Source organism: Pseudophryne corroboree, chromosome 3, assembly GCF_028390025.1.
Source record: "Pseudophryne corroboree isolate aPseCor3 chromosome 3, aPseCor3.hap2, whole genome shotgun sequence".
NCBI classification, from domain to species: Eukaryota; Metazoa; Chordata; class Amphibia; order Anura; family Myobatrachidae; genus Pseudophryne; species Pseudophryne corroboree.
This window is the reverse complement of record NC_086446.1, coordinates 271,665,007-271,680,286: the sequence shown is the minus strand read 5'-3', so window position 1 is coordinate 271,680,286 and position 15,280 is coordinate 271,665,007. Positions and strand designations below refer to the sequence as shown.

At 47.7% G+C, this 15,280-nt stretch overlaps 1 protein-coding gene across 4 annotated transcripts in view; it reads right to left on the bottom strand.

Annotated features, from left to right (window-relative positions):
- The window catches only part of C3H20orf96 (chromosome 3 C20orf96 homolog), a 233,174-nt gene that overhangs the window by 31,582 nt on the left and 186,312 nt on the right, over positions 1-15,280 (bottom strand). For all 4 annotated transcript variants that reach the window (XM_063959091.1, XM_063959089.1, XM_063959090.1 and 1 more), the window contains exon 8: positions 5,744-5,830. In XM_063959091.1, the coding sequence (XP_063815161.1) occupies positions 5,744-5,830 (87 nt within the window). The remainder of the gene's footprint in view (positions 1-5,743; positions 5,831-15,280) is intronic.

Genomic DNA, 15,280 nt, shown 5'->3' with positions numbered 1-15,280 from the left:
TCAGTAATATGCAAAACATCCCTAATGGCTTCAATCATGAGTTGCACCCCCTTAGCAAGTGATGCATCTCCCCCCTGCATATCCCCATCACCGCCCCCTGTATCAGAGTCAGTATCAGTGTCATCTTGCATTATCTGGGCAAGTGTATGCTTTTGCGGGTATGTAGGTGGACTCTTAGACGAAGTAGTGGGAGCTGAATACTTCAAACCCTCTACAGATTTTCTCAAAAACTGCGTCTCTTTCTCAGTATGTGACATTCTAGTTGAAATCTGGGATATCATTCCCCTGAAAGAATCCACCCATGGGGGCTCGGATTCGGAAGGCTGAGACAGCACATTGCAGTCCTGAGTACATGGAATAGACTCCTCAGGAGAAGATAAACACTCTGCAGCACAGGACACAAAGTCCTTACACATGGTAATGTGGGATATACACACTTACACACACACAGAAAAATGTCAGACACAGTTTTCCCCAGAGTACCTTCAGAGAGACACACAGTATAAGGAGCCAGCCACACAGCGCTCCTGTGGGAAGTTATTATGATAAAATCCCAGTGCTGACTAACTATCCTTAATAGTGTAATTAGTACTAGTATTACACTCCCCCCCTTCTATAACACCCTGGTACCGCAGAGGTATAGCTGGGGTGATGTGGAGGGCAGCGCTCCCTGTCAGCATCTCTTTTCTATGATCTGCAGGGAGAAAATGGCGCTGGTGAGTGCTGGATCCGCTCTGAGAGGAAGCCCCGCCCCTTGTAATGGCATGCAGCTTCCGGCCCTAATTGTTTAAACTGGCCTGAAGTTTCTCCATTGCTAACAGCGGGATTAGCCCATCAGCTGTATGACCAGTGTAGGGTATTCTGCGCTGGCTCAGGACGCACCTCAAAGCGCCTACAGTGTCACTGTTGCTGAGCCGTCCCAGAGCGCAGCCTGTCAGAGCTGCGCACCCACCCTTGTGCCGCCATACCCGCCGGCGACCCGCTATCCGTGGCGCTGGCGCTGTAACTCACCACTTTTCTTACTTTTGGCTCTGTTAGAGGGTGGCGGCGTGCTGCGGGAGTGATCGGTCACCTCGTGGGCTTGCGATCAACACCCTCAGGAGCTCAGTGTCCTGTAAGCGGAGTAGAGGACCATTAACTCTTCAGGAAGTTCGTTCCTACTCTCCCTCTAAGTCCCACTAAGCAGGGAGGCTGTTGCCAGCAGCATTCCTGAAAATAATAAACTCTAGAAAAAAAATAAAACAAGAAAAACTCCTAAGAGCTCCCTTAGCTGTGACCGGCTCCTCCGGGCACATTTTCTAAAGTGAGTCTGGTAGGAGGGGCATAGCGGGAGGAGCCAGCCCACACTATTAAACTCTTAGGGCGGGATTCAATTCTTTTCACCCCTTTCCACACCTGTTCTATTTCTGCCCTCAGGGGAGTGGTATAATTATTTCAGCTCACTACCCCCGAAGTAGGGAGGCACCCAACCCTTTACACAGCTAAACCTGATCAATATGGGCGCAATATGCACGATAATGGAGATAATTTTAGAAAGGAAATTGGGAGTGATATATCATTTGAATCCCACCCTTAAAGTGCCATTGACTCCCAAAGGACCCATCTATACCCCATGGTACTAAATTGGACCCCAGCATCCTCTAGGACGTAAGAGAAATTTGAACCGTTAGATGAGAATAGTCAGGCAGAGCAAGGGAGTTCCTTCAGTATTACGGAGCCAGTGCACTGATGTGCCTAGTTTTGTAGAGCTCAACATGTAAAGAGATTTCATTTACTGGAGCGTGATTATTGAATTTAAATAAAGATTTATATGAGTATTCCTTGCTATGCGGAAGGTCACACAGTCCTTTCTTTACAACACTATGCAACATACCTTGATATTTGCAACAACTCAGCCTATACATCTCATAGGACACATTTTGCACCTTCTTGTTGGCCGCCAACGGAGGAGCATATATCTAAGGAAGCTTTGTTGATAAAAAAAAAACGTCTTCCGCACACAAAAATGACACTGTTACTAAAGGCAGTCCCAAAGTGTGTTTTATCCCAGTGAGGTAGGTTATAAAATTACACTGAACATGAAGCATTTTAGTTGAAAAAAAGGGTAGTGATATAGTGTGAAGATGGACTTTGATCTCAAGTTTACACTTTCGCACAGTGGCCCTCATTCCGAGTTGTTCGCTCGTTGCCGAGTTTCGCTATATTGCGATTAGTCGCTTACTGCGCATGCGCAAGGTTCGTAGAGCGCATGCGCTTAGTTATTTTACACAAAAGTAAGGTATTTTACTCACGGCATAACGAGGATTTTTCATCGTTCTGGTGATCGGAGTGTGATTGACAGGAAGTGGGTGTTTCTGGGCGGAAACTGGCCGTTTTATGGGTGTGTGCGGAAAAACGCTGCCGTTTCTGGGAAAAACGCGGGAGTGGCTGGAGAAACGGGGGAGTGTCTGGGCGAACGCTGGGTGTGTTTGTGACGTCAAACCAGGAACGAAACTGACTGAACTGATCGCAGTGGCAGAGTAAGTCCCGAGCTACTCAGAAACTGCAAATAAATTTCTATTCGCAATTATGCAAATCCTTCGTTCGCAATTCTGCAAAGCTAAGATTCACTCCCAGTAGGCGGCGGCTTAGCGTGTGCAATGCTGCTAAAAGCAGCTAGCGAGCGAACAACTCGGAATGAGGGCCAGTATGGGGTCATTTTACTGATATGGGAGTTCTATTTAAGATGGGATGTTGCCCATAGCAACCAGTCAGATTCTACTTCTTATTTATCTAGCAACTTCTAGAAGATAATATCTGGAATGTGATTGGTTGCCATGGGCAACATCCCATCTTAAATAGAACTCCCATCTAAGTAAATTTACCCCTAAGAGCCTGATTCAGAGTTGAATGCACATGCTCAAGGGCATGAACATCTGAATCTTCATTTCTAACTAAATTAGTGTAACTGGTTGTAATGAGAAATTCAGTTTGCATAAGTTTGCTGTGGGCATGTAGATGGCATTGTGCTCTATTCAGAGTTCAATGTATGTAAAGATCCATTGATCTTACACGGATCCCTTGCACCCAGGATAGTGCTAGTTCAGACGCCTGTATAGGGAAAGTTGCAGCCACATAGATCCGTCCCACTCTGAATATAGCGGAAGGCTACAGCTATTTTTTAGCATGTGATGCGGCTGCTTTGCATGCATTAATTTACTTCCCTACAAACTTAGGCAGACATAAGCCCAGTACCCACGGGCCGATGCAGGAGAGATGTGTGCTGAGCGAACCGCTCAGCACACATCTCTCCCGCCGCTCAGCACAGCGCGATGTGTGCTGAGCGTGCGGGGGGAGACGGGGGGGCCGTTCACTTCACGCAGCGGATGAAGTGAGCGACCCGCTAGATTGGACTGCATGCAGGCCAATCTAGCAGCAGCGATAGGGATGCGCGGGGCTGTGCATCGCTATCAGGGGTACACACGGAGCGATCAGGCTTAAATTCTAAGCAATCTAGTCAGATTGCTTAGAATATCGCTCCGTGGGTACCCCCCTTTATAGTAAATGGTGGCATATCTCTAGAACAGAAAGTAGGCGTGAGCAGGACGCTCAACCAGACCACTGTGTGTACATGAAGGGTGCACTTTAGGATCAAATAAAGTACTTGGAAAGACTTTACATTAAATGAAGTTTATACCATTCATTGGTAAGTGCACCTTCAAATGTAAGAATGTATATCTGTTGGTGGTTCGCTCAACACACATCTCTCCCCAGATCTGCCCGTGAATACGGGCCTAAAGAACCTCATCTCCTCCTATTCTTCGAACCCTCAGTGCCTCTTTGCAACTGTCAACTCCCTCCTATGTCCACTCCCATACCATATCCCTTCCTCACTCTGTGTTCGACTTTGCCACTTACGTCACATCAAAAATGGACTGCATACGTTAGGACATGCCATCCCACCAGACCATCAGCAACTAGCCACCTCCTTGCCCTTACCTCCCCTCCCCATCCCTCTTACCAACTCTGACATCCTACTCCCATGTATCTGGTGATGAAGTCATGGCCTTCATCCGTTCCTCCCCATTCCTTCGCCTCCCCACTTGACCCTATAACCTGCCGCCTCCTCTGCTACCTCTCTCCTTCTGCCTGTTCCCATCTTGACCACCTCCTCACTCTCTCCCTCTCATCAGGCACATTCCCCTCTACCTTCAAGCATGCACTCGCCTCCCCTGTTCTTAAAAAAAAAAAAACCTACCCTTGATCAACACACTCTCTCCAACTACCAATCCATCTCTCTTGAGCACATTGTCTACAACCGCCTTATTGCCTTTCTTTCCTCTCACTCACTGCTTAACCCATTCCAGTATGGCTTCCGCCCCCTCCACTTCGCTGAAACTGTCCTCACAAAAATCTGCAATGACCTCCTTTCTGTTAAATCCAAGGGCCGCTACTCACTGCTTATTCTCCTTGACCTTTCTGCTGCTTTGACAGTGCGGACCACCCTCTCCTTCTGCAAATCCTTCACTCCCTTGCTCTGCATGATACTGCCCTCTCTTGGCTATCCTCCTACCTCTCTAATCATTCCTTCTCTATCTTCTCTCATGACTCCCCCCCCCCACACACACACACACTCACACACACTTCCCCTAACTGTAGGCTTCCCCTAAAGTTCTGTTCTTGGTCCTCTCCTTTTCTCTTTCTATACATCCTCTTTAGGTGAGCTCATCAGCTCTTTTGACTTACAATATCATCTCTGTATTGATGATACTCAAATCTACCTTTCCTCCCCTGACCTCTCCCCTCCCTCCTCACTCATATCTCCAGCTGTCTCTCTGCTATCACTTCCTGGATGTCCTAGTGCTTTCTTAAACATAACTTATATAAGACTGAGCTGATCATCTTCCCACCCTCCACACAACCTCACCTCCCACAATTTAATTTTCTATTGATGGCACTACTATATCCTCTAGCACCCAAGGGCGCTGTCTTGGAGTAATCCTTGACTCCTCCCTCTCCTTCAAACCACACATTTAGTACCTCTCACAAACCCTCCATTTTCATCTCAAAAATATTTCCAGGATCAGACCCTTTCTCACCGAGTATACCAATTAAGACCCTTATCCACTCACTGGTTATATCCAGTCTGAACAACTGTAATCTCCTCCTGACAGACATCCCTGACAGATGCCTCTCTCCACTCCAATCTATCATTAATGCTGTTGCTCGGCACATCTTCCTCACTAAACGTACTATGTCTACCTCCCCACTCTTTACTGATTTCCCTTCCTCTTCAGACTCCAATTCAAGCTTCTCACGTTCACTAACAAAGCTATCCCCCACTTCTCTCTCATTTACATCTCTGAACTTTACTCCTGCCTGTCCTCTTAGCTCCGCTAATTCACACAGCCTCTCCTGCCAACTGATTACCTCCTACCTCCTCACATTCCTACATCCAAGATTTTGCACATGCTGCTCCCTTTCTCTGGAATTCTCTACCTCTCCCACTCAGACTCTCCACCTCTCTACAAAACTTCAAACCGGCTCTCAAGACCCACTTGTTCAGCAAACCCAGCCAACTGTCATCCAAACCCTCTGTCCCATGTTGTCTACCACATCTGTGTCACCCCTGTCTGTCTGCCCCTCTCCTTTAGAATGTAAGCTCTCACGAGCAGGGCCCTCTTTCCTCATGTGTTTTTCCTTCTCTTACTTAAACTATTTTCTACTCCATACCCCTTCAACAGTACCAAATCGTGCCACTCACCTGCTGGTATGCATGAATGTCCTGCTTCAACTCCTGGTTCTGGAGACACATCCTCTTCAATGACAAAGGTAGAAACTGCAATTCTTGCTAAAGACAATAGTTTGGGACAGTACACATTGTTATAGCTGGGTATTGATAAAATTACCTTTCTGGGAATTACAAATGTTTTAGTAAGCCAAAGTAGGTTTTAAACTAAACCATTTATACTAAAGTGATATTAATTCTAAAAGTAATCTCTTTTATATATATATATATATGCATAACATGTAAGGAGTAGTCATCTTCACTTGTTATATGAGAGTATCACACATGTAAAATTATATTAGCACATGACTTAATGAGGATATCAGTGATACTGACTGATGGATCATTTGGAAAATGATCAACACATTAACTGGTATGGCTAAATTTGAAGAGGTCTTTACAATGGACATTAAGTAAAATAATAGTTACAGACAGAGGCTGGGAAACACTGGTGTCAGTCAGGCATATTAGGAAGTTGTGCTTTTCCCACTAGGAAAGTCTAGTGTTCTGAAGCTGGTGTTCTTGGTAAAATGGGAAGTGCAGGGAAAAGAGTTGTGATTCCGCACTAGTCTTATGATAAGATATGTATATATGTTTGTCTCTAAAATGGGAAGTGCTTCAGAGCTGAAAGCTGTCTGTCACAGCACTCTTCTAAATACAGTTATTTCTAGCTGGAAAGCACAACATTCTAATACATCAGCCTTATGTTCCATTCACATATCAGCACAGGTAGTTGTTTGTGACTGTAATGTTCTTATAGCACTTGAACCAGAGGGAAAAAACTTGCACCCTATGGCATATTTTACAGCTTGTTCACCTTGTAATGTGCTCTGTCTCTGGTTTATACATGGGTTAGTATACACAGGGCCTGATTCTGAGCTGGACACATTGGAATCTGTATGCACATCTTTTGCCGGTCGCATGTCTGCAACTTTATGGTAATACTGCTTCCCTGGTGTGTATCTGTCCGTATGAATGTACAAGGACTGAGACGCCCTTCAGACGATGTCATCAGTCGCACCATCAAAGCTTGCACCAGCACTATGATAGGTGCAGATTGTCCGTCTCAGTTTAAGCACCTGTTAGCAAACACTTCAGTGTCACACCCGTCAGACGTATCTCTGTGCATATGAATAGCCACCTCCCAGTCACCACTCATTTCATTTTTAACATATTTCTCCATGAGTGTGTATGAAATAGCAACTGTGACTCTGTACAAACATAATCGGGACGCATGCGCAGTAAAAGAAAATATAGCTCAACTATGTCCAACATCGTCACAGTGTGTGATTCAGTCAGGCCTGCATTGTGAAACCCTGAATTCCAGTATTGAGAGTTGAAAAATAGGAATTTATTACCTACCGGTAATTCCCAAACGGGTGGGAGAGTGCTGAGACCCCTGTAACACTGCCTGACCAAACTGAAGGTCATCCTTGGCCAAGGTGTCGAACCGATAGAATTTCACAAAAGTGTTCGAACTAGACCAAGTAGCAGCTCAGCACAACTGTAAGGCCGAGACACCCCAGGCAGCCACCCAGGAAGAGCCCACAGACCTCGTCGAGTGGGCCTAAACAACGTCGGCAAAGGCAAAGCCGCCGAAGTATAGGCCTGTTGAATGGTCAACCTGAGCCACCGAGAAATGGATTGCTTGGAAGCCGGACGACCAATCTTGGTGGCATCATAAAGGACAAACAGCGAGTCAGATTTCCGATGATGAGCCGTCCTTTTAACATAAATCTTCTGAGCCCTCACAACATCCAAGGACTCTGGCCCAATAACACCAGAACCACAATGGGTTGAGTGATATGAAAAACTGAAACCACTTTTGGCAAAAACTGAGGAGGGGTCCTGAGTTCCGCCCTGTCTTCATGAAAAACCAAATAAGGGCTCTTTCAGGATAAGTCTGTACTTCTGGGAGAGAAGCCAATTCTTTTTGAAAGAAAATGGATAAGGCCGAAATCTGAACCTTAATGGAGCCTAATTTTAGGCCCAAATTCACTCCAGTCTGTAGGAAGTGAAGGAAACGGCCCAGATGGAATTCTGCCGTAGGAGCATTCCTGGCCTCACACCAAGAAACATATTTTTGCCATATACGGTGATAATGTTTAGCTGTCACGTCCTTCCTAGCCTTTATCAGCGTAGGAATGACCTCATCCGGAATGCCTTTTTCCGCTAGGATCCGGCGTTCAACCGCCATGCCTTCAAACGCAGCCACGGTACGTCTTGGAACAGAAAGGGCCCCTGTTGCAACAGGTCCTGTCGTAGAGGAAGAGGCCACGGATCTTCTGTGAGCATTTCCAGCAGATCCGGATACCAGGTCCTTCGTGGCCAATCTGGAACAATGAGAATTGTTCTCACTTCTCTTTTTCTTATTATTCTCAACACCTTGGGTATGAGAGGAAGAGGAGGAAACACATAGATCGACTGGAACACCCACGGTGTCACTAGGGCGTCTACAGCTACCGCCTGAGGGTCCTTTGATCTGGCGCAATACCTCTGTAGCTTTTTGTTGAGGCGGGACGCCATCATGTCTATCTGGGGCAGTCCCCACTGACTTGCAATCTGTGCAAAGACTTCCTGATTAAGTCCCCACTCTCCTGGATGCAGGTCGTGTCTGCTGAGAAGGTCTGCTTCCCAGTTGTCCACTCCCGGAATGAACACTGCTGACAGTGCGCTTACATGATTTTCCGCCCAGCGAAGAATCCTGGCGGCTTCCGCCATTGCCACTCTGCTCCTTGTGCCGCCTTGGCGGTTTACATGAGCCACTGCGGTGATGTTGTCTGACTGGATCAGAACTGGTCGGTCGCGCAGTAAGGTCTCCGCTTGACGTAGGGCGTTGTATATGGCCCTCAGTTCCAGGATGTTGATGTGAAGACAAGTCTCTTGACAGCCAAAGACCTTGGAAGTTTCTTCCCTGTGTGACTGCTCCCCAACCTCGGAGGCTCGCGTCCGTGGTCACCAGGATCCAGTCCTGAATGCCGAACCTGCGGCCTTCTAGAAGGTGAGCACTCTGCAGCCACCACAGGAGAGATACCCTGGCTCTGGAGGACAGGGTGATCAACCGATGCATTTGTAGATGCGACCCGGACCATTTGTCCAATAGGTCCCATTGGAAAGTCCTCGCATGGAACCTGCCGAAGGGAATGGCTTCGTATGACACCACCATCTTTCCCAGGACTCGAGTGCAGTGATGCACTGACACCTGTTTTGGCTTCAATAAGTTCCTGACTAGAGTCATGAGTTCCTGAGCTTTTTCTATCGGAAAATAAACCTTTTTCTGGTCTGTATCCAGAATCATGCCCAAGAAAGTCAGACGAGTCGTAGGAACCAACTGCGACTTCGGGATGTTGAGAATACAGCCGTGTTGCTGTAACACCTTCAGTGAAATTGACACGCTGTTCAGTAACTGCTCCCTTGATCTCGCTTTTATGAGGAGATCGTCCAAGTACGGGATAATTGTGACACCTTGCTTGCGCAGGAGCACCATCATTTCCGCCATTACCTTGGTGAAAATCCTCGGGGCCGTGGAAAGCCCAAACGGCAACGTCTGAAATTGTTAATGACAATCCTGTACCGCAAATCTCAGGTACGCCCGATGAGGTGGATAAATGGGAACATGAAGGTATGCATCCTTTATGTCCATAGATACCATAAAATCCCCCCCTTCCAGGCTGGCGATGACCGCTCTGAGCGATTCCATCTTGAACTTGAACCTCTTCAAGTATAGGTTTAGGGATTTTAAATTTAAAATGGGTCTGACCGAACCGTCCGGTTTCGGGACCACAAATAGGGTTGAGTAATATCCCCTCTCTTGTTGAAACAGGGGAACCTTGACAACCACCTGTTGAAGATACAATTTGTGAATTGCATTTAACACTATCTCCCTTTTCCGGGGGAGAAGCTGGTAGGGCCGATTTGAAAAACCGGCGAGGAGGCACCTTTTCGAATTCCAGCTTGTAACCCTGGGAAACAATTTCTATTGCCCAGGGATCCACCTGTGAGTGAACCCAGATGTGGCTGAAAATTCGAAGAAGTGCCCCCACTGAGGCGAACTCCTGTAGGGGAGCCCCAGCGTCATGCAGTGGATTTTGTAGAGGCCGGGGAGGACTTCTGTTCCTGGGAACTAGCTGTGTTGAGCAGCTTTTTTCCTCTGCCCTTACCTCTGGCAAGAAAGGACGCACCTCGTACTTTCTTGTTTCTTTGTGATCGAAAGGACTGCATTTGATAATGTGGTGCTTTCTTAGGCTGTGAGGGAATATAAGGTAGAAAATTTGATTTACCCGCTGTAGCCGTGGAGACCAGGTCCGAGAGACCTTCCCCAAACAATTCCTCACCCTTGTAAGGTAAAACCTCCATATGCCTCTTTAAGTCGGCATCACCTGTCCATTGCCGGGTCCATAGGACTCGTCTAGCAGAAATGGACATAGCGTTGATTCTAGAACCCAGTAGACTAATGTCTCTTTGAGCATCTCTCATATATAAGACAGCATGTTTTATATGCCCTAGGGTCAATAAAATGGTATCCTTATCTAGGGTCTCAATATCCGCTGATAAGGAATCTGTCCATGCTGCTACCGCGCTGCAAACCCAGGCCAACGCAATCGCCGGTCTGAGTAAGGTACCAGAATGTGTGTAAATGGACTTCAGGATAACCTCCTGCTTGCGGTCAGCAGGGTCCCTGAGGGTAGCCGTATCTTGGGATGGCAGCGCTACCTTTTTGGATAAGCGTGTTAATGCTTTATCCACCTTAGGGGAGGATTCCCACTGTATCCTGTCCGTTAGCGGGAAAGGATACGCCATAAGAATCCTTTTGGGAATCTGCAGTTTTTTGTCTGGAGATTCCCAAGCTTTTTCACATAATTCATTCAACTCATGTGAGGGGGGAAAGGTTACCTCAGGTTTCTTCCCCTTATACATGTGTACCCTCGTGTCAGGGACAGGGGGTTACTCTGTGATATGCAAAACATCTTTTATTGCAATGATCATATATCGAATACATTTAGCCACTTTTGGCTGTAATTTTGCATCATCGTAGTCGACACTGGAGTCAGAATCCGTGTCGGTATCTGTGTCTACAATTTGGGATAGTGGACGCTTTTGAGACCCCGAAGGTCCCTGCTACATAGGGACAGACATGGGTTGACTCCCTGGCTGTTCCGTAGCTTCAGCTTTGTCTAATCTTTTGTGCAATAAATTTACATTAGCACTTAAAACCTTCCACTTATCCATCCAGTCAAGTGTCGGCGTTGTCGACGGAGACACCACACTCATTCTCTCCTCCTCCTCCCCCTGAAAGCCTTCTACCTCAGACATGTCGACACACGCATACCGACACACCACACACTCAGGGAATCCTCTTATCTGAAGACAGTTCCCCCACAAGGCCCTTTGGAGAGACAGAGAGAGAGTATGCCAGTACACACCCCAGCGCTATATGACCCAGGAAAAAACAACAAAATAAGAATTTACTTACCGATAATTCTATTTCTCGTAGTCCGTAGTGGATGCTGGGGACTCCGTCAGGACCATGGGGAATAGCGGCTCCGCAGGAGACAGGGCACAAAAATAAAGCTTTAGGATTAGGTGGTGTGTACTGGCTCCTCCCCCTATGACCCTCCTCCAAGCCTCAGTTAGGATACTGTGCCCGGACGAGCGTACACAATAAGGAAGGATATTGAACCCCGGGTAAGACTCATACCAGCCACACCAATCACACCGTATAACTTGTGATCTGAACCCAGTTAACAGTATGACAAACGTAGGAGCCTCTGAACAGACGGCTCACAACAAATAACAACCCGATTTTTTTGTAACAATAACTATGTACAAGTATTGCAGACAATCCGCACTTGGGATGGGCGCCCAGCATCCACTACGGACTACGAGAAATAGAATTATCGGTAAGTAAATTCTTATTTGCTCTAACGTCCTAAGTGGATGCTGGGGACTCCGTCAGGACCATGGGGATTATACCAAAGCTCCCAAACGGGCGGGAGAGTGCGGATGACTCTGCAGCACCGAATGAGAGAACTCAAGGTCCTCCTCAGCCAGGGTATCAAATTTGTAGAATTTTGCAAACGTGTTTGCCCCTGACCAAGTAGCAGCTCGGCAGAGTTGTAATGCCGAGACTCCCCGGGCAGCCGCCCAGGATGAGCCCACTTTCCTTGTGGAATGGGCCTTGACAGATTTAGGTTGTGGCAAGCCTGCCACAGAATGTGCAAGTTGAATTGTGCTACAAATCCAACGAGCAATCGTCTGCTTAGAAGCAGGAGCACCCATCTTGTTGGGTGCATACAATATAAGCAGTGAGTCAGACTTTCTGACTCCCGCCGTTCTTGAAATATATATTTTCAATGCCCGGACCACGTCCAACAACTTGGAATCCTCCAACTCGTTAGTAGCCGCAGGCACCACAATATGCTGGTTCAGGTGAAACGCTGACACCACCTTAGGCAGAAAATGAGGACGCGTCCGCAGTTCTGCCCTGTCCGTATGGAAAATCAGATATGGGCTCTTATATGATAAAGCCGCCAATTCTGATACTCTCCTGGCTGAAGCCAGGGCCAGTAGCATGGTTACTTTCCATGTAAGATACTTCAGCTCCACCGATTTGAGCGGCTCAAACCAATGGGATTTGAGAAAATCCAAGACTACATTAAGATCCCACGGTGCCACTGGGGGCACAACCGGGGGCTGTATATGTAGTACTCCTTTTACAAAAGTCTGGACTTCAGGAACTGAAGCCAATTCTTTCTGGAAGAAAATCGACAGGGCCGAAATTTGAACCTTAATGGACCCCAATTTGAGGCCCATAGACAATCCTGTTTGCAGGAAATGTAGGAATCGACCCAGTTGAAATTCCTCCGTGGGGGCCTTCCTGGCCTCACACCACGCAACATATTTTCTCCAAATGCGGTGATAATGTTGTGCAGTCACCTCCTTCCTGGCTTTTACCAGTGTAGGAATGACCTCTTCCGGAATGCCTTTTTCCTTTAGAATTCGGCGTTCAACCGCCATGCCGTCAAACGCAGCCGCGGTAAGTCTTGGAATAGACACGGTCCCTGCTGAAGCAGGTCCCGTCTTAGAGGTAGAGGCCACGGATCCTCCGTGAGCATCTCTTGAAGTTCCGGGTACCAAGTTCTTCTTGGCCAATCCGGAGCCACTAGTATCGTTCTTACTCCCTTTTGCCGTATAATTCTCAGTACTTTTGGTATGAGAGGCAGAGGAGGGAACACATACACTGACTGGAACACCCACGGTGTTACCAGAGCGTCCACAGCTATTGCCTGAGGATCTCTTGACCTGGCGCAATACCTGTCCAGTTTTGTGTTGAGGCAGGATTTAGAATAGGTCTTACCGAGCCGTCCGGCTTCGGTACCACAAATAGCGTGGAGTAATACCCCTTTCCCTGTTGTAGGAGGGGTACCTTGACTATCACCTGCTGAGAAAACAGCTTGTGAATGGCTTCCAATACCGTCGCCCTGTCTGAGGGAGACGTTGGTAAAGCAGACTTTAGGAACCGGCGAGGGGGAGACTTCTCGAATTCCAACCTGTAACCCTGAGATACTACCTGCAGAATCCAGGGGTCCACCTGTGAGCAAGCCCACTGTGCGCTGAAATTCTTGAGTCGACCCCCCACCGTTCCTGAGTCCGCTTGTAAGGCCCCAGCGTCATGCTGAGGGTTTTGCAGAACCCTGGGAGGGCTTCTGTTCCTGGGCAGGGGCTGCTTGCTGCCCTCTCTTACCCCTTCCTCTGCCCCGAGGCAGATATGACTGTCCTTTTGTCCGCTTGTTCTTATAGGAACGAAGGGACTGCGGCTGAAAAGACGGTGTCTTTTTCTGTTGGGAGGGGGTCTGAGGTAAAAAAGTGGATTTTCCGGCAGTTGCCGTGGCCACCAGATCCGATAGACCGACGCCAAATAATTCCTCCCCTTTATACGGCAATACTTCCATATGTCGTTTGGAATCCGCATCACCTGACCACTGTCGCGTCCATAAACTCCTTCTGGCAGATATGGACATCGCATTTACTCTCGATGCCAGAGTGCAAATATCTCTCTGCGCATCTCGCATATAAAGGAAAGCATCCTTTAATTGCTCTATAGTCAATAAAATACTGTCCCTATCCAGGGTATCAATATTTTCAGTCAGGGAATCCAACCAGACGACCCCAGCACTGCACATCCAGGCTGAGGCGATGGCTGGTCGCAGTATAACACCAGTATGTGTGTATATACTTTTTAGGGTAGTTTCCAGTCTCCTATCCGCTGGATCCTTGAGGGCGGCCGTATCAGGAGACGGTAACGCCACTTGTTTTGATAAGCGTGTGAGCGCCTTATCCACCCTAGGGGGTGTTTCCCAGCGCGCCCTAACCTCTGGCGGGAAAGGGTATAATGCTAATAACTTTTTTGAAATTAGCATTTTTCTATCTGGGTTAACCCACGCTTCATCACATACATCATTTAATTCCTCTGATTCAGGAAAAACTACAGGTAGTTTTTTCACCCCCCACATAATACCCCTTTTTGTGGTACTTGCAGTATCAGAGATATGCAAAGCCTCCTTCATTGCCGTGATCATATAACGTGTGGCCCTACTTGAAAATACGTTTGTTTCATCACCGTCGACACTAGATTCAGTGTCTGTGTCTGGGTCTGTGTCGACCGACTGAGGTAAAGGGCGCTTTACAGCCCCTGACGGTGTCTGAGACGCCTGGGCAGGTACTAACTGGTTTGCCGGCCGTCTCATGTCGTCAACTGATTTTTGTAATGTGCTGACATTATCACGTAATTCCATAAACAAAGCCATCCATTCCGGTGTCGACTCCCTGGGGGGTGACATCACCATTATCGGCAATTGCTCTGCCTCCACGCCAACATCGTCCTCATACATGTCGACACACACGTACCGACACACAGCAGACACACAGGGAATGCTCTTATCGAAGACAGGACCCCACTAGCCCTTTGGGGAGACAGAGGGAGAGTTTGCCAGCACACACCCAAGCGCTATAATATATATGGGAACAACCTTATATAAGTGTTGTTCCTTATAGCAGCTTAAATATATCCAATATATCGCCAAAAAATGCCCCCCCTCTCTGTTTTACCCTGTTTCTGTAGTGCAGTGCAGGGGAGAGTCCTGGGAGCCTTCCTCACAGCGGAGCTGAGCAGGAAAATGGCGCTGTGTGCTGAGGAGAATAAGCCCCGCCCCCTATTTCGGCGGGCTTTCCTCCCGTAGATTTAGATAACTGGCATGGGTTAAATACACACATATAGCCTTAATGGCTATATGTGATGTATTCTTTTGCCATAAGGTATTAAAATATTGCTGCCCAGGGCGCCCCCAGCAGCGCCCTGCACCCTCCGTGACCGCTTGGTGTGAAGTGTGTGACAACAATGGCGCACAGCTGCAGTGCTGTGCGCTACCTTCATGAAGACTGAAGAGCCTTCTGCCGCCTGTTTCCGGACCTTCAATCTTCAGCATCTGTAAGGGGGGTCGGCGGCGCGGCTCC